This window comes from Pelodiscus sinensis, chromosome 14 (genome assembly GCF_049634645.1).
Source record: "Pelodiscus sinensis isolate JC-2024 chromosome 14, ASM4963464v1, whole genome shotgun sequence".
NCBI classification, from domain to species: domain Eukaryota; kingdom Metazoa; phylum Chordata; order Testudines; family Trionychidae; genus Pelodiscus; species Pelodiscus sinensis.
Window position 1 is genome coordinate 40,219,388 of NC_134724.1, and position 18,193 is coordinate 40,237,580.

The window sequence follows — 18,193 nt, forward strand, 5'->3', positions numbered from 1 at the left end:
TTTCATTATTTTTAGCCTGAAAACATTATGCTTTTAGACAAGAATATTCCTCTTCCACACATAAAAGTCATTGACTTTGGACTAGCCCATAAAATAGAAGATGGAGTTGAATTTAAGAATATTTTTGGGACACCAGAATTTGTAGGTGAGTGTTCAAGCAGTTCCCTTATGTTGAGGTATCCTTGCTGAATTCAGAGAGAAGTCACCTTTTCAGTCCCCTAAAATTGCCCCTCTCCCTCTGCGTGCACTGTATTGATAGGGCTTGCTTGAATCTTCTCGGAGGAACAGCTGAAAGGCGCTTGCTGTGACAGTTGCTGAGCTGAAGAATTCAGGTTGCTGTCAAATTAGTGTGTTAGTGAAATAAATACAGAGTTAAACCTACAACCCCCTGAACACTAATCCCAGCTCTGGTACTTACTCTCTGTGAGGTGGGGGTAATGTAGGTCTCTGTTGAAGTTACTGTTCTCTAAAGTCTAGTGGTGCTAGAATATCCTAGTTTCTGACTGGCCAATTACCACATGAAGACTGTGAATTTATGGGATCAGTTTATTGCCATTCTGAAATAATGGGAGAAAATGCTTTCGTATACCTACTGGCTACGTCTACATTGGCACCCTTTTCCGGAAATGCTTAAAACGGAACAGTTTTCCGTTATAAGTATTTCCAGAAAAAGCACGTCTACATTGGCAGGATGCTTTTCCGGAAAAGCACTTTTTCCGAAAAAGCGTCCGTGCCAATGTAGATGCGCTTTTCCGCAAAAAAGCCCCGATCGTCATTTTCGCGATCGGGGCTTTTTTGCAGAAAAGACTACTGGGCTGTCTACACTGGCCCTTTTCTGGAACAGTTTTTCCGGAAAAGGACTTTTGCCCGAACGGGAGCAGCATAGTTTTTCCGGAAAAACAATGACGATTTTACATTAGATCGTCATTGCTTTTCCGGAAAAGCAAGCGGTCAGTGTAGACAGCTGGCCAGTTATTCCGGAAAAGCGGCTGCTTTTCCGGAATAAGTGGCCAGTGTAGACACAGCCACTTAGAGATGTGATGAACCCTGTGAGATGAAGTAATTTGTGGTTGACATTATAATGAATACTGTAGGTGGACTGTAATAGCTTCCTCTGCTTTATCCTTTGATCCCTTTTCATTCTCTATTGACTGTAAATTAGCTCTCCCTCTGTTGGGGAGCTTACATTCCTACCATCACATGCACATACAGTATAATTAATCTGTTGCTGATGTTTGACTAAATGTTTCTTATAGCTCCAGAAATAGTGAACTATGAACCACTTGGACTACCTGCAGATATGTGGTAAGTGTGTGGCACTAACTTTTTTTCCAAGATGCTATACTGCTTTTTCTTGAGGGTGCTCTGTGTAAATTCCTTTCTCTACATATCAGAAAATTCTGACCTATGATAAATAGCTGTTCTGTCACTCCTTTCATTTTTGCATGCTACTTAGAGTACGTCTAAACTACACTCCTCTGTCAGCAGAGGGATGTAAATTAGACGTATCAAAAGTGCAAATGAAGCCGGGATTTAAATATCCCATGTGTCACTTCATACCTGAGGAGTACAGGATCTTTCAAAATGGGGCATTTCTGTCAAAAATGTCCCATTTAAACTGCTGGGTTTTTTTCGAAAAGCCCCGTTTTGAAAAAAAAGTAGCGGCCGCCATTATGCAAATGAAGTGCGGGATATTTAAATCTCAGCTTCATTTGCACTTTCGATACGTCTAATTTACATCCCTCTGCCGACAGAGGGGTGTAGTTTAGACATACCCTTACAGTAAACTTCTACTCGTGATTATTAAACATTTTAATTATATAATTATATTTGTATTACCTGGCACCTTTTGTGGAGAGCCTTTTGAAAGACACGATTGTCCTTGCTGTGACTCTTGAAAGCTTTGTTTATAAAAGAGCTGTGACTAGAGAAAGCTTCAAAATGAAGCTGTTTTGTTAAGGCAGCCCAGAACGGTCATAATGGCTAGAACATCCTTGTAGATATTCCTCTGGGCTGCTGACTAGTTAACTACCATGAACCCACCATGACTTTATAGACCCTTATAAAGGAACCCCAGATACTAGATCCAACATACATATTCCTTTTTATGAAACACTGACTTTTACATAAATTTTGTCTGACTGCTTTTATCATGGGTCATCCTCCGCTCTAGCAGTAATAATTGACTCATGTCACAGACATGTATAAAACCTACCATCAGTTGTTCTTTTGTTTTCTAGGAGCATAGGAGTCATGACCTACATACTGTAAGTACAGAATTGGATCTACTTGTATGGATATCTGTAGAAGTGGTAGCAAGCTAGTGGAAAGCAGCTCTTCCCATCAGTCCCTTAGGCAGGGGTGGGCAAAAAGGCCTCCATGGGCCAGATCCGGCCCGCCAAGCGAGTTGATCTGGCTCTCAGAGGCCCTGCCACTCCCCGTGCCCCAGGCCAATCAGGAGTGCACGCAAAGTCTCCTCCTGCCCAGCAAGGGGCTCAGCACGTAAAGTCAACTGCCAGCTACTGCTCAGCTCGTGGTTGACTTTAAGCACCGCTCTCCCGTGCATGTGCTCCCCCTTCCCAGGCCCTGATTGACCTGGGAGCAGCAGGGGAGAGCATGTGAAGTCTCCTCCCACCACCGGGTTCAGAACAGCTGATGGCTCTCCTGGGGGGGGGGGGGGGGGGACAAAGACTGCATGTTCCCCCATCCCCAGACCAATCAGAGACTGTGTGTAGTGAAGCATGGAAGAGTCCTGGCCCTGCCTCTTCCACTTCCTGGGTGGCCTGGGGCCACTTCAGAAATGTTTGAAGTGGCCCCTGGTCAAAAATTATTGCCCACCCCTGCCCCTAGGGAAGGAGTTGCACAGCAGAAATAGGGCCATGGAGTGATGGATCCGGAGGCCTTTTAAAATAGAGAAAGCAAAAGATTAAGTGAAACTAAAGGAGAGTGATGGGGCCATTATCCAGCAAATGTCTCCAAGTGACACCAGAAGCATCTATCTGTGCCTCTTCTGTTTTGGAGGGGTGGGGGTGGGACTTTTAAAAGTGGCCACCAAATGTTGACTGAAATCTGCTGCGATTGATGTCAAACATCCATCAGCTTAAGTGGGAACAGAGTTAGACCAACACCAGGCACTTTTTAAAATCCCACTTAAATCTCAGCCTCTCCAGCCCTGGTGTTCTCTTGCATGGGATCAAAGGGATCAAGGTTGCAGGCTTTACTCAAAGCTCCCTTTTGCCTCCTAGGGAATTTTGTATTTACAAGCTTTGCAGCATTGAGCCCAACAAAGAGAGAGTTCAAAGAGGACTGTCTTTCTGACAGGCAAAGCATGTGGAGCAGAATCAACACACGCACAGGCCATGCTGAGAGTTTTTGGATTGCTTCTTAAATTTAGATCCTGTGCACTATACAATGGCTGTAAGCTGACAACATAGCCTGGATGCTGTGAAGTCCCTTAACCCCTGGGATAGAGTAAGGGCACATGGATACAGTCTGACAATTGTCCAGATCCTTGGTCCTCGTTTGCACTTTTCTGGTCATTAGAGGATACATCTGAACCTGGTAGTACATCAGAGTCTTCATCGGGGGGTCTCAAACTCAATGTGCCACTCCTCAAATCCTCTAATGAGCCAACAGGCACTGCTGTCTGGCATGGCTGAGGGTGTGTGTGTGGGGGGGTGACTTTGCACCCCACTTCCCATGTTTCCTGGCCCTGCCTGCTGGCCGGTGCGCTCCCCCTTGCATTCCCCAGCCCCATCGGCCACCCCAAGGGGATTTAACTCACGCAGGGGTTCCCAGCACCACTACCGGTAGAGCAGAGGGACAAGAGTGGCTAGAGCTGTGGCCGGGGGAGGCGTGTGCAGAGCCATCCCCTCCATAGGATAGTTCGGCAAGGCTGCTCCGGGCCTTGCAGCAGCTACCCCATACTCAGGTTAGCCCGCTGGACCCTGGTCAGGTTGACAGGAGCTGCAGTGAAGTGGAATGACGCAGTGGCCTGCTCCACTCTACCGCCATCTCCCACGCCGCTCCGCAGGATGGCCTGGGAGGTGGCAGCTGCTGAATGACTTTGCTTCTCCACAGATCCCACAGGGAGAGTGGTGGGGCCTGACCCCTGCTGCCACCCCATGCCAGGCCCCCCAGGAAGCCTCAATGCTGTGTCCCTCAGGAAAGGGAGCTTGAGGGAAGTGGTGCAGTGCAGGGGGCAGAGCAGGGGCAGGAAGAGGCAGGGCGAGGGCAGACCAGGGGCTGGACTTGGGGGAAGGGCACAAACCCCCCAGAGTTGCAGGGACTCACATGCCAGCAGCTGTGCACGGGCCAGATTGTGGAACTGCTCAGCCCACAGATGGCCCACAGGCCGGGAGTTTGAGACCCCATTGCTATTTACATCTGTTTATAGATGAATGGAAAGGGAGATTGAAAGAGATGAGAATGTTTGTGCTGTGATTACAGTAAGACACCCATAGCCAGGTGCTTTGAGAGGTCGTCACTTTCCTCTGAAGCCTTTGCTGGAGGTAGAATAATGGAGAGGGTGGAACAGAGCACTCTTCCAATAGGGCAGGTCTTTTCTACTTCTATATACCTTTGCTCTGCAGAGAGATGGAAGCATTGATTTTGCTTTTGTGTTTCTCCAGCTGGTTGAAAAGACCTAGAAACCTTGTGCAAAAATAACGTTGTATTTCAAGATGGGCTTTCCCCTGGAATTCCAGATCCAAACTCTCCCCCATGTTGGAGGGTGTTTAAAACAGGAGTTTATTCTGATCCTATAGCTACTTATTAAAACCTCTCTTGGAAAAAAAGAAATGCAAACAATGTGTCCCTGTAGATTCCCACAAATCCTCACTCTGTGGTATTGCAACATATTTGTGGCATGTCACAGTTCACAAGATTGGTGTTATGCCTCTGGCTTTGGAGCAGTCTCTAGGAGGAAATCCTTCACTATACTAGACCTGTGAGGCTTTGTCTACACTACACACTTTTGTGGCAGAAAATATGCTAATGAGTCCCTCATTAGCATAAGTTGCAATATCATTAGCATGTTTTCTGCTGTTTCTTTTTGTGCAAGATCCTTATGCCTCTCTTGGGGAGAAGCAACTAGTCAACTATCCTGTCAACTATCCGATAAGCAAATGCATTTGCTTATCGGATAGTCGACTAATCAACTAGTTCTTAACATCCCTAGTCTAACGACCATTCAGGACAGACAGCTATCCTGTCTCTTGTTGAAAACCTCCAATGAGAGCCTCTGCAGCCTCCCTAGGCAGTTCCATTGCCCTATAGTGCTTACAAACAGGAAGCTTTTCATGAGATTTAATCTAAATCTTCTGTGCTGTAGTTTGAACTCATTTCTTCTTGTCCCACCCTCTGCTGGAAGAGAAGAACGATTCTCCATCTTTTTAATGGCAGCCTTTCACGTATTTGAGGACTTTTACCATATCTCCCCTTAATCACCTTTTTTCCAAACTACACATACCAGATGTCTTTTTCCTCTGCCCAGATGGCTCGCATTCCATCTCCTTTGTCACTTGCCTCTGGATCCTTTCTACTTTCTCTACATCAGCATGATGACTCTCACAGAGCCCAGGCACTACCGTAGCATTCACACAGTGCCTTTCAAGGAGCTGGGAGAGCAGCATCCCCATTCTACATAGATGCAAACTGAGGCATGGAGAGGTGAAGTGACTTGCCAAGGTCACAGGTGCATTGAGGGGGCAGTGGGTGGGAGGAGAGAAGCCAAGTGCCACGCAGCATGATTTTAAGGAAATGGAAAAACGTGGCCAAAGACTTTAGAGGAGAGATTCCCCAGCTCTGTTTTGTGACCACTGGTGGGCCACAGGGAGCTGGCTTCTCATGTGTTGCCTGCTCTCCTCCTTGTTTCTAGCTGAGTTAAATAGAACAAAGGGGCAAGCGGGATGAGTAGAGCGAAGTAGTCAGAACAATTGGCTGGAGTCGAAGAGGGTGGGTGCTGAGAGCACCAAAGATATCTACAAGTACTCCCTCGCTGTTACCTCCCCGCATCAGCCGCTGTGGCAGTTCTGGGTTGTGAGAGGGTTGCAGAGTGGGAGTAAGGGTGACAATTTTTCTGTTCGGATTTAGTGCACACTGTGGAAGGGTTTGGGAGCCCCCTGCCTTTGTGCATAATGCCTCCATCTTTCTCGTGTCCTCACTGCTGAGACAGTAAGCTGTAATGCAAAAAATCCTGGGTCAGTGGGTCAGATTAACTCTTCTGGGGATCCAGGACTATTAGATTTTGTGGGGGCCCCTAGGCTCTGGAGGCTCCCGCCTGGGGCCAAGGAGCTTGGAGAGGAGGAATGGGCTCAAGGCAGGAGGTTGGGGTGCAGAGTCTACGAGGGAGTTAGGATGCGGGAGGGGGCTCAGGGCTGAGACAGGGATTTTTGGGGGTGGGGCACTTACCTGAGCAGCTCCCCTTTGGTGGCAAGCGCCAGGGAGAGCAGGTGGCTCTGCACCATGTCCTGCGCTCACCTTCAAATACTGCCCTTTGGTCCCCGCCTGCCCGTCAGGCAGAGCTGGGACACAGGGACTTTAGTGGCTGGGATTTTAGTACCAATTTCCTTGGTGTAAATAAAACTTCCTGGAAATCTGACTCTACTGACTCAGCATTTGTGGTATTTTTTTAAAAAGGAACCGTAACAGAAGTGCTTTAAGCTCAGGTCCTTCTCTGCCTGCTTGCTCATGTCCGTTCCTCATTAGATGTGTGTGCTCGCCACATGCATCAGTCTTGAAAGTTTTTCCCCTACCAGCATCCGTACATGAGCGGCTCTGGCTGCCCCTAGCATGGCACCACCCTGGTGTGGTCTAGTGGGCATTGTGCACTTCCTCCATCCTCAGTTCCTTCTCGCCGCTAGTGGAACTGCTGGCTTCAACTCCTCGTAGCTAGCTCTCCTCCACTTAGCAGCTCTGTGGATAGTTTACTAAGTTTATTATCCCAAATGAAATGTTTGCCTAGGGATGGGCATGATCCAGGCTCTTGGCTTTAAACCTTGTGCAACATGCAGACGCCCCATGCCCATGAGCAACCTGCCCCATAGTTGTTTGCAGCGGTCTCAGTGACAAGTGCCAAATGTGCATATCATTCAAGCTCTGTACCAAAATGGAGAGGGACATTCACTGGAAGGCATTCCTAGTGGAAATGGTACAGTCCCCAGCCTTGGGCACCATGCTTCTGGTGTGGAGTGCTCCCTCAGGGCTGGCCTCCAGTCAGCTCTGCTCACCCTTGCTGACCCCAGTGAGGAAGGCGAAGGTTTCAACTAAGGGCCACTCCTCTGTCTCAAAAGGCGAAGGCGGGAGGGGATTTTAGACCCCCTTAGGTGGCTCATTGCCTCTACCAGGAAGTCAACTTAGATTCATGTGGAACAGCCCAACCCTGCCTGGCCCATGTCATCAGCCCTGGGCAGCAACGGTGGTCTCTGGCTCCTAAAGGCACAGTGGACACCAGAAGCCCCATAGGACATTCTGATTATGCCAGTCCTGATGGCACCAGTGTCTATGGAGCCCCAGCCTTGAAGTAAGAGTGTGGCGGGCTCCTTCAAGATGTCTCCCCTACGGCACCACCTGTCCCTTACAGGGCTAGAACGTCAGCTTCTCCTGTTAGATGCCATCAAGTCTTGGACTCTGAGAGAGAGGCATTGTGAATACCCCTTCATTCTCCCTCTTTGGGTACTGCTCGGAGTCACCTACTGTGGAATGGGCAAGAAACTGGTGTTCTTTGAGATGTGCTGCTCATGTCCGTTCCACAGCCAGCCCTCCTTCCCCACTGTCAGAGTTTCTGGCAAGAAGACACTAGGGGTTGGGAGAGCATGTAGCACCCTTAATACTGAGCCATGGTGGTGCCACTCCAGGACCCCAGTTATGAAAAGGTAACTGTCTTCTTTGTGGGACTAAGGTAAATATCAGTCTAAGATGAAGGATGTCAGTTGTATTTGAGAGATGCCAGACAGGCTCACAGATCTTTCTAGCTAGAAGATTGCTGAATGGTGTGTTAAGTTTCTGATTGCATTGTATTCTTGCAGTTTTAAGAAAGGAGATGTGCTCAGACAGAATTAGCTTGTTATGTTCTATTTTATTGCGCTGTAAGTTGCTTGTTTTGTCCTGGGGCACCTTGTCGCCTTCCCACCCTGCAAAACTCTGGGCAATGCCACATAATCGGAGCAATTAATTTTCTCTATTTGTGTGGACCTTTTGGGCCCAGTTCTATGAGCACACTGTGCATAGATGCTTGCCAGTGAATCGCTGGCAGAAAAACATCATGGTGCAGGATTTCCCCCCAAATGCCTAAGAGAACAGAGCATCCTTAATGGGAACTATGAAGGGACATTCCCTGGCATAGCCTCTGGGTTTGCGTGCATGCACCCCAATGCATAACAACCGGACCCCTCAGAGCAACTGGGCCACTCGTTCAGTGCAGATTACTCTTAAATTTGGTGGCAATAACCTGTGTATCTTTCAGGGGTGGCAGGAGCATTAATAGGGTCGTTGCTGTCACACATGGAAACATAGTAATGCTGACTTTGTGAGTCTAATTTGTAGCTGTCTATATGGTGACCAGATTTGGACTTATTCTTTCCCAAGCTTCTTGGCTGCCTGGAGAAAAAAACTCACATTCCAATGTTGTCATTTCACATGGTCAGAATCACGTCAAAGTAACTCTATTTTTCCCCAATCAAAATATGATTCTCCTGTCTGGTCTGTTCAGGCTCAGTGGCGCATCACCTTTCCTTGGAGAAACGAAGCAGGAAACTCTCGCCAATATCACAGCCGTGAATTATGAATTTGATGAGGAATCTTTCAGTCACACCAGTGATCTGGCAAAAGACTTTATTAGCAAACTCCTGGTAAAAGACACACGGTAAGTGAATGTACATAAATGTCTGGCTGCCTGCATGCCATCCAGGCAAAAAAGGAGCACACGGAGTAATTCAGAGCTTTCATTGAAGAATAGGTCTCTGTCCCAAAGTGAGGCGTTAGGTACAAGTGTGTCCCTTGTAAATTTCTCTATACAGAGGACCTAAAAATATGTTCTGTGTTAAAAGCCACCACATATGCCAAAATGTGGCATGCATTTTCTTTTACCAGTAGGGTTGGTTTGGCTTGGTTTTCTGTGAAGTTCAAATTACTGGAGTGTATTGGGTTTTCGAAGCTGTTCTTGTGTCTGATCATTCTTGAGCGTTTTTTATTGGTTGCTAAAGGCATCTGACAGTCCATGTGTCCGTGTGTGTGAGAGAGAATTGATTTTATGCTCAAAGTTTCAAAAAGTGGCTCTAAATGGATTGTGTTCTATGTTTTTTTGCTTGGGCACATAGCCACATTAGTTACTTTTGTTGCTAACAATGATTTGTGTTCTAGAATAATCTAGATGCTCTGCTGAAAATTGCAGTCTTGGTAGTGAGGTGCTAATGCAGACAGGCTGCCAGTGTGTCATCTAGCTCTGTGTAGAGATGCTGCTTAGAGGAGAACCTCAATTTAATCAGCATTGAGTCTCAAAAGTTACTGGGAGGAGACTTCTTCTAAGACTAAATTAAAATTGAACAAATGATTAGCTGTTAATAATTATTTGAGTAAATGATTAGCTATTAAAACTGTGCTTGGAAGGCTTTTCTGAAGGGCTGAATTATCTTCCAGTTTATCTGGTTTGGCGGATTTTGTGAGAGAGGGTGAGGAGACAAACTGGCAAGATATAAGATAGTAACTCTGGGAGAGGTGGGGTTGAGCAAGCAATGCACAGGCTAGGAGATGTGTTTAGAGACTATGAATGTACTGCAAACCACCTGCTAATATAGGCTACGTCTAGACTGCAAGCCTCTTTCGAAAGAGGCTGTTTCAAAAGATACTTTTGAAAAAAAGTATCTAGACTACAACCAATACTTTTGAAGAAGCAAGCTGCTTTTTCGAAAGAGAGCACCAAGGCAGTCTGGATGCTCTCTTTCGAAAAAAGGCGTTCTTCCTCATAAAATGAGGTTTACCGCAGTTGAAAAAAACACCATGTTCTTTCAATTTAATTTCGAAAAAACTTGGCAGCAGTCTAGACGCAGGGGAAGTTTTTTCAAAGAAAGGCCACTTTTTTTGGAAAAAGCCTGTAGTCGAAATACACCCCAAAGTGAGGGCGGGAGAAGATTTAGGTGGTCCAACAAAGGTTAAAGAGGTATCTGAATGTGCAGGCCCTGGCTAACCAGGGGCTAGAGCCAACATGCCTTTAAAGGTGTGCTAGCCTTCGAAGTCGAAGCTGGACAAATTCAGATTGGAAGTAAGACAAATGTTTAACGGTGCACAATTGGCCATTGGAACAATAAAAGAGGCTAGTCTCCAAGGGTATGTCTACACTACCCCGCTAGTTCGAACTAGCGGGGTAATGTAGGCATACCGCACTTGCAAATGAAGCCCGGGATTTGAATTTCCCGGGCTTCATTTGCATAAGCGGGGAGCCGCCATTTTTAAATCCCCGCTTGTTCGAACCCCGTGTAGCGCGGCTACACGGGGCTCGAACTAGGTAGTTCGGACTAGGATTCCTATTCCGAACTACCGGTACACCTCATGGAACAAGGTGTACCGGTAGTTCGGAATAGGAATCCTAGTCCGAACTACCTAGTTCGAGCCCCGTGTAGCCGTGCTACACGGGGTTCGAACAAGCGGGGATTTAAAAATGGCGGCTCCCCGCTTATGCAAATGAAACCCGGGAAATTCAAATCCCGGGCTTCATTTGCAAGTGCGGTATGCCTACATTACCCCGCTAGTTCGAACTAGGAGGGTAGTGTAGACATACCCCAAGAGTGAAGTCTCCATCACTGACGATGTTTAAATCAATGTTGGATGTTTTTCTGAGAGAGATGCTCTACGAATGATATGGGGGAAGTTCTATCAGCCTGTGCTACAGAGGAGGTCAGACTTAGATGATCACAATGATCCCTTCTGGCCTTGGAATGTATTAATCACATGCCGAAGCCTGCAGATTGGCTTGCAGAGATTGTCAGTAAACTAGCTCTGATATGTTCATCACTTAGGGTGTATCTAGACTACATGGCTCCGTCGACGGAGCCATGTAGATGAGGCAGGACAACAAAGGGAAATGAAGCGGCGATTTTAGTAATCGCCGCTTCATTTAAATCAAAATGGCTGCCATGCTGTGCCGATCAGCTGTTTGTGGGTACAGCGCAGCAATCTAGACAGGGATCTGCTGACCCCAGAACCTTTCATTGGCAGATCCTTTATGCCTCGTGAAACGAGGCTTACAGGATCTGCCAACGAAGGGTTCTGGGGTCGGCAGATCCCCGTCTAGACTGCCATGCTGTGCCGACAAACAGCTGATCGGCAGAGCGTGGCGGCCATTTTGATTTAAATGAAGTGGCGATTATTTAAATTGCCGCTTCATTTCCCTTTTTCGAATAAACTTATCTACATGGCTCTGTCGATGGAGCCATGTAGTTTAGACATACCCTTGGAGGGTTGGGTTCATCAGTCTCAAACTTCCAGAGGGACGTCCTATCAAGCCACATTTATAAGCCACCATTTTCTCTTTACTGTCTTCGTGGAGTCCATGATTTGAGGCAGGATGGCTCTTGTACATCACTGTAAGTAATCCAAGCAGTACTGATATTAAAATGCTGGTTCATAAACCTCCTGAAAGTAATGTATGGTAAGCAGCTTGGTTCTCATTTAAATCTGTGTTTCATTGCAGGAAGCGGCTAACAAGTCAAGAAGCTCTCACTCATCCTTGGATAATGGTAAGGCCACGGATGGTGACAGAATACGGCTGTGGCTTTATAACAGCTGGTCGTTTACTTCAGGGTAAACGAGTTCAGAATTTGTATGGGAATTTATAGTTCCACGCTAACAGCTACGTGCCTAAATAGCAAGAGAATTCCTCATAGTTATGGCTTTCAGAAATCTGTTTGAACCAGACAGTGACCCTTGGCCTCTCCGTGTCTCACTTGTACTCATGAGCAAAGCAGGGAGAATACTGCCTTTCTCCTCAGATAAGTTATAAGTTATAAGGCTATTAGCCACTCCCTGGAGGCAAAACACACAGTAGTAAAAACTAATTCCTAACAAAATCTTGGATCTCTGCAAGCCTTAATCATGACTTCAGTTATTACAATAAATGCCAGAAAAAAGGTGACTGGAGTACACATGAATGGGCATGCTGTATTCTGTATCCAGAATGCAATTTGTGTTGTTTTCATTTCTAACCTGTTTGCATGAACACAAACCATACTTCTGGTTTACTGCTTTTGGGTGTTAAGAGCTCACCACAGCAAATGAGAAAGCAAATCAGCTCCTTCAAAATGTCATTGGTGTAGTGAGCTGGTAGCTGTCTGGATTTGCTTGGTACTTGGATTTGTGTGTCTCTGTGTGTCATTGTGATGTTCTAAGCACAGCTTGCCCCTGTAGATAAATATCTTAGTCAAAATAAATTTGGCTAATCTCAGCATGGCAAACAGGGATGTTTTAACACCGGCTCATTCTCATTTTCTTATGTATTGTATGAAACATAGAGCAGAGTGTTTTCAGGATTTTTTTTTTCTCCACAATGTTGATGGTTTTAAGACTTTAACTGCAAAAATTATAGCATGCAAATAGCTCACACTCAGTGCTTGTCATATCACCTCTTTTATTTTAATCAAATGCATGAAGATTGACTGAAACGCCGCTTCTCCTAGCATTGTGGAAATACAGTTTGCATCATCCCTTGTATGCTATGTAGAGTAGAATGTGTGCAATATCTTGCAATCTTGGTAAACAATCAGTAATATTGGTTCTTCTGTCTGAAGACTCATCAGTTGATCGAAGAAACAAAAGTCCAAGAAAACAAAAAGGCTGAGCACAGTCAACTGAAGACAAAACGTCTGAAAGAGTACACCATCAAGTGCCATTCAAGTATGCCACCAAATAACACCTACATCGACTGTGAGCGCTTTGCCCAGGTGGTAGAAGATATTTCTCTGATGGAACATGGTTTCAGCACTCTGGCTATGTCCCACGACTCCCTGCAGGAGGACATTGATGCGTTAGTTTCCATATATAATGAAAAAGAAACTTGGTACAAAGAAGAAAATGAAAGTGTGAGACACAAGCTTTCACAGCTGAAATATGAGCACCGTAAAATTGAATCTCTGAAGAAACATCTGCAGGATGACATCAAGACTGTAGGTTCTAGTCTTGCAAGTGTTACAGGGAAATATATTGATCTAAAGTCTCAGTATGAATCTCTGAGTCAGGATCTTTCTGAAGAACTCAGGTGGATACAGGATTTAATGAGTAGCTTTCAGCTGGAGAATGCAAATGAAGCATGTGTAAATGGAAACTTTGGCTCTGTTTTCAACAAAGATATTAATGAATCACTAATGGAGCTGTTAAATAGATCTTGCTGTGAAGAATTCCTTGCAGGCTTGAATCTTGATGTTGCAGAATCAAGTCAGTGATGTTGGATAACAGGTGCTAATGTAGATTTTTGTCTATCTTGCTGTCTGTCTCTCTCAATGTGCAGCAGTAAAAAATCATCTGTGTGTGTCACTTCAGCACAACACTACCACCTCTGCATTAAAACAGCGAAATAAGCATGATGCACAAACTAGTGACAGTAGCCTATCCTCTTCCATGGTTTTTGTGCTGATGTTGTGACCAGCCCATTTTTTTTTTTAACCCTTAGAATTAGAAAGCACTTTGTTTTAGGGGGCGTGCAATATGGAGACACACAAGTCCTAAAAATTATTAGATAATTCACTTGAATTTTTTAAAAAACTATTTCACTTCTTATTTACCAGCTACATGTGCTTTGAAGTCTATAAAATCACCTGATAGGTAGGTGACCTCATCATTCTTGTTCGGATGAGGGAAATAGTCTTGCAGACTTGCTGGGGGAGCAGATAATTAAACTTATGAAGATTATTGCAGCCCTTTAAAACGGAACAAAAGATGCAGTGATTTATCATTTCACACCATGAAACTCATAGCTAAAGAAGAAGAGTTAGAGTTATTCTATAAGCTAGTTATTCAGGGTATAGTCTCTCACTGTCATTAGATGTTAGAACAGAGGTCCCAAAGCTGCGGGGAGTGTTCCCCTAGGAAGGCGCAGAAGCATGTACAGTGGGTGCAGCTGGGGCTTGGGCCAGCCCCATGGAAAAGGAGGGCCACCCCCAATCCGCTCCCATGTCCCAGCAGCCAAGTGTTCAGGCCCTGGCTGCTGGCCTTGTCCCCGAGCTGAGATTCTGCCTCTGGCCTCAGCTGTGGCTCCAGCCTTGGCGCTTAACCCATTCCCAGAATTATGCCCCCCCCAGCCCTGGCTCAAAGAGGGGTGAAATGAACAGGGTTAAGGGGTGACACAAGGTAAAAAGTTTGGGGCCCACTGTTTTACTAGTCTTTTATTGTGGTGTTCTTGCCATAAAAACAGGTACCGTATTTTCCGGCGTAAAAGACGACTTTTTATACTAAAAAACATCCCCCAAAAATCGGGGGTCGTCTTATACGCCGGGTATAAACATACACGCAGTCCCCGACTTGCAGGTACGAATGGGGCTTTTCTCGCCCTGGAGGACACGGACTGCGGGACCTCGCGGTCCCGCCGCCCGTGTACTCTGGGGCGAGAAAAGCTGCTCCGCTTCTCCCTGGTCTGCAGACCAGGAAGACGTGGAGGAAAGCCACGGAGGTAGCTCTGGCAGTGGGGCAGCCCAGGCGCGCCTGGGCTGTCCTGCTGCCCGAGCCCCTCCACGGCTTTGCAAAGCCTTGGTGGAAGCTGGCAGCGGGACAGCCCAGACGCGCCGCGGCTGTCCCGCTGCCGGCGTCCTCAGAGGCTTTGCTCCCGCTGTCCCTGGTCTGCTGGAGACGGTCCCCAGCAGACCAGGGGCACCGGGAGCAAAGCCGAAGCGGCTGCGGGGTCCCGCGCCTCTGAGGCTTTGCCAGAGCAAAGCCTCAGAGGCGCGGCACCCCGCTGCCGCTGCCGCTGCCGCTGCCGCTGCCGCTGCCGCTGCGGCTTTGCTCCCCGTGTCCCTGGTCTGCTGGGGGGGGCGCAGCTAGTGCGCCCCCCCCAGCAGACCAGGCTTTTGTTGTGGACCCTGGGGCAGAGCAGCTGGGGCGCTGCCGGTTGGCCTCTTAAGGGGGGGTAGTCTTATACGAGGAGTATAGGCGAAAACCTATGTTTTAACTAGAAAATTAGGGGGTCGTCTTATACGCCCAGTCGCCTTATACACCGGAAGATACGGTACTATATTTTTCATGTAGCAGAAATATTTTGTTGAAAAGTCAGAAAGATAAATCTTTGATGGCGTGACTGGAAAACTGTGTGTGTATATTTTGCTGTGCAAATCCTAGATTATTTATGAGGAAGATGAGCAATGAGGCAGTATCAAAAGACCTTTCACCTTTATTGCACAATAAGAAAAGTCTCTCAAAAGCAACAGTTCATTGACCCAATGTGGTGGAACTTGAGATCGGTGTTTTGGTTCCAAAGGTCATTTTTGAAACTTATAAGGAACTGAAAGAAAAAAGTCAGTGTTTAAAATGAATAATGCGCCATTTTCCTGTCTTTCAAAGGAAAGCTTAATTGTTCAGGCTGTATTTATGTGAACACATGTAACCATTTCACATTTTGGACATAATAAATAGTTTCTTATTCTGGATGCTGTAGTCTCTGATGGGGAAGTCCATGACTGAAAATGGGATGTTTAAACATTTACTTAATGAAATAATTTTAGGGCTAGATTCTCTATGGCGCCTTTGTGAGGCTGAGGTATTGCAAAGGAGCTGTTATCCAGTTGCAAATGACCTGCAAGAAAATTAATTCCCTGCTGAGGCATCTGTACCACAGTTGTCACAGTCATGCTCCACACACACAAACACTCCTCCTTTTTCTCCCTCTGCTGCCCACCCCTTGCTATAGAGGAACATAATGGGCTAGAAGGCAGTGTGGTGGAGCTGCATTTCACATGGCAGTCCTCAACTGGCATAGGGTCCTTTAAGCAGTAGTGCAACCTAGGCCTGTCTGGAAGCAACTCTATATTTGCTTCGGAGCCAGGGTTGGCCTAGAGAATCAAGGAGCTTGACCATGGTATAGCAGGGCTTCATTACAGGAATCAAGCCCATGTGTTTATTGACCTGCTATAAAGACTGCAGATTGTCTGTCAGGGAACATGTGCATGGCCAGTTCTATGACACATCTAGTGGAAGTCTCTTGGCCAGCTATTGCAATGGAGCTGATGTTGACTGGACCTTTGTGTACTACCACAATACAAAAAACATGATCAAGAAAGGAATCCCTCCTCCCTGGGCTCTCAAATTCTGGGATGGCCATATCATGCCCCTGAGAGAAGAATCAAATAGACTGTTTGCTCTCCAGGCCGCTTCTAACAGCCTGTTTGGAAACAGATGCAGTTGCTTTCCCTGAAAGGGTAAAAGCAAGAATCACTCTGTAAAGCTTCAAGCAAACTCGCCAGCCCTGGTAGACAAACTCCCCCTTTTCTGACAGTCAGCTCTGAACAAAGCGGAAGACAAAAGGAGAGATGGTGTGTCAGATTTGTCTCTTTGTCCACCCCTGTCCTCTCCCAAAAAGCCCACTCCTCTGTTCTGGAGAAGCGAATGTGTAATTGACTGCTGTGTATAAGGTTAAAAGAATAATCCTTTTAGTTGCATGGTAGATAAAAATAATAATGCACTCTCATTCAGAACACAGAGAATGGTTAATCAGAAAGTGCCATGTTCTCATAGTGACTTTGGGAGACTAGTGAAAAACCACACGTAAGTGTATATTTATATTCCACACCTCTCTGTTGCACACTAGCTGCATCTGGTGTGGGGCAGAGAATGGACATTCACCCCAGCGTGAAGTGCTTGCATTCTACTTTACACAGGAAATAGAATTTTCACCAGCATCTAAGTGACTTAAGGACATAGGTAACATTGTCTTTCAAAGAGACTGAGGCTGTTAAGAGCCTGAAGCCCAGATCCTCAGCAGGATTTAAGTGCCTAGCTTCCACTAAGTAAGGCATGTAAATATCTGTGAAAAGGGGAGTCGGGCCCAAAACTCACATAAATGCTTACGAGGAAATTTTACCCAAGACCTAATACATGTTAACTCTGAAAATATCTCACATGCTATTTTCAAGGGAGCCTAAAGGAGATAGGTGCCCAACTGCCATTGAGTGTCAGGTTCCTTTGATAATCCAAGCCTATAGTTCTGCCCAGTGCTCCATGGTAAATTGAAGATGAAAATCTAGGAAGATCCCAGATCTGGAGAAAAGCCTCTCTCTGTACAGCGTTTATCTTCCCCCTCCCACCTCCCTATATCTCTGAGCATTTGGGTTATCTCTGCATATGGCTGCACCAGCACAGAGTAGCAGGGCCATTAGAACACGTGCTGAGGCTACTCGAATTCTGGCCCTCAAGGTTTGTGATTATTTCATGAGTTGAAGGAGGTCACGGCTGTACCACTCCTGAGGAAGGATCATGTCCAACTGAGAATAACAAGGTCACCGTAACTTAGTTATATGGGGCAACTGATCGTTAACACTAATTATTTTGATTGAGTTTTAAGGGCTCTGCTGTGGAACACCCGCTTTAATGTTTTTTGACAATTATAAAATTGACATTTGGCACTGACATTTTGTATGTCTAACATGATTTCTCACCAGTCTTGTTGAGTCAGTACATTTTTGTTGCATGCTGCCTAGCCATAATGTGAGGAACTGACAACTCATGCTTAAATACCAGGTCAGTTGTGTGCAGATGTTATCTACCTTTAACAGAGGTAGAGGGCTGGCTGAAAATTTCAGCTCCTTTAATTGCTCCTCACAGAAATATAAAATCATAGAATCATAGAACCATAAAGATGGAAAAGACCTCAGAAGGCCATCGAGTCCAGCCCACTGCCCAAGGCAGGACCAATCCCAATTAAATCAACCCAGCCAGGGCTTTGTCAAGCCGAGACTTAACACCTCTAGGGATGGAGACTCCACTACTTCCCTAGGTAACCCATTCCAGTGCTTCACCACCCTCCTAGTGAAATAGTTTTTCCTAATATCCAACCTGGACCTCTCCCATTGTTGATTTGCCTCACATGCACCCAGAATCCTATGAACAGGCTGTTGCTCCACTAGGATCAGTACATCTTTATGGGGGTCCCATTGCAAGTAACAGAACAAACTGGTTTCTGCAGAAGACCAGAGAAAGGGAATGGGAGCAGATTCCCTCTTCT

At 46.2% G+C, this 18,193-nt stretch overlaps 1 protein-coding gene across 2 annotated transcripts in view; it reads left to right on the forward strand.

Moving 5' to 3' along the window:
• DAPK2 (death associated protein kinase 2) overlaps nucleotides 1-18,193 on the forward strand; it is a 103,918-nt gene that overhangs the window by 80,102 nt on the left and 5,623 nt on the right. The window contains exons 5-10 of one of the 2 annotated variants that reach the window (XM_075897630.1): nucleotides 16-145; nucleotides 1,257-1,305; nucleotides 2,241-2,267; nucleotides 8,711-8,863; nucleotides 11,687-11,732; nucleotides 12,780-14,889. In XM_075897630.1, coding sequence (XP_075753745.1) covers nucleotides 16-145; nucleotides 1,257-1,305; nucleotides 2,241-2,267; nucleotides 8,711-8,863; nucleotides 11,687-11,732; nucleotides 12,780-13,430 — 1,056 coding nt within the window. In that variant the 3' untranslated portion in view covers nucleotides 13,431-14,889. Of the gene's footprint in view, nucleotides 1-15; nucleotides 146-1,256; nucleotides 1,306-2,240; nucleotides 2,268-8,710; nucleotides 8,864-11,686; nucleotides 11,733-12,779; nucleotides 14,890-18,193 lie in introns of those variants that run through there. The other variant, XM_075897629.1, reaches the window with a different exon arrangement.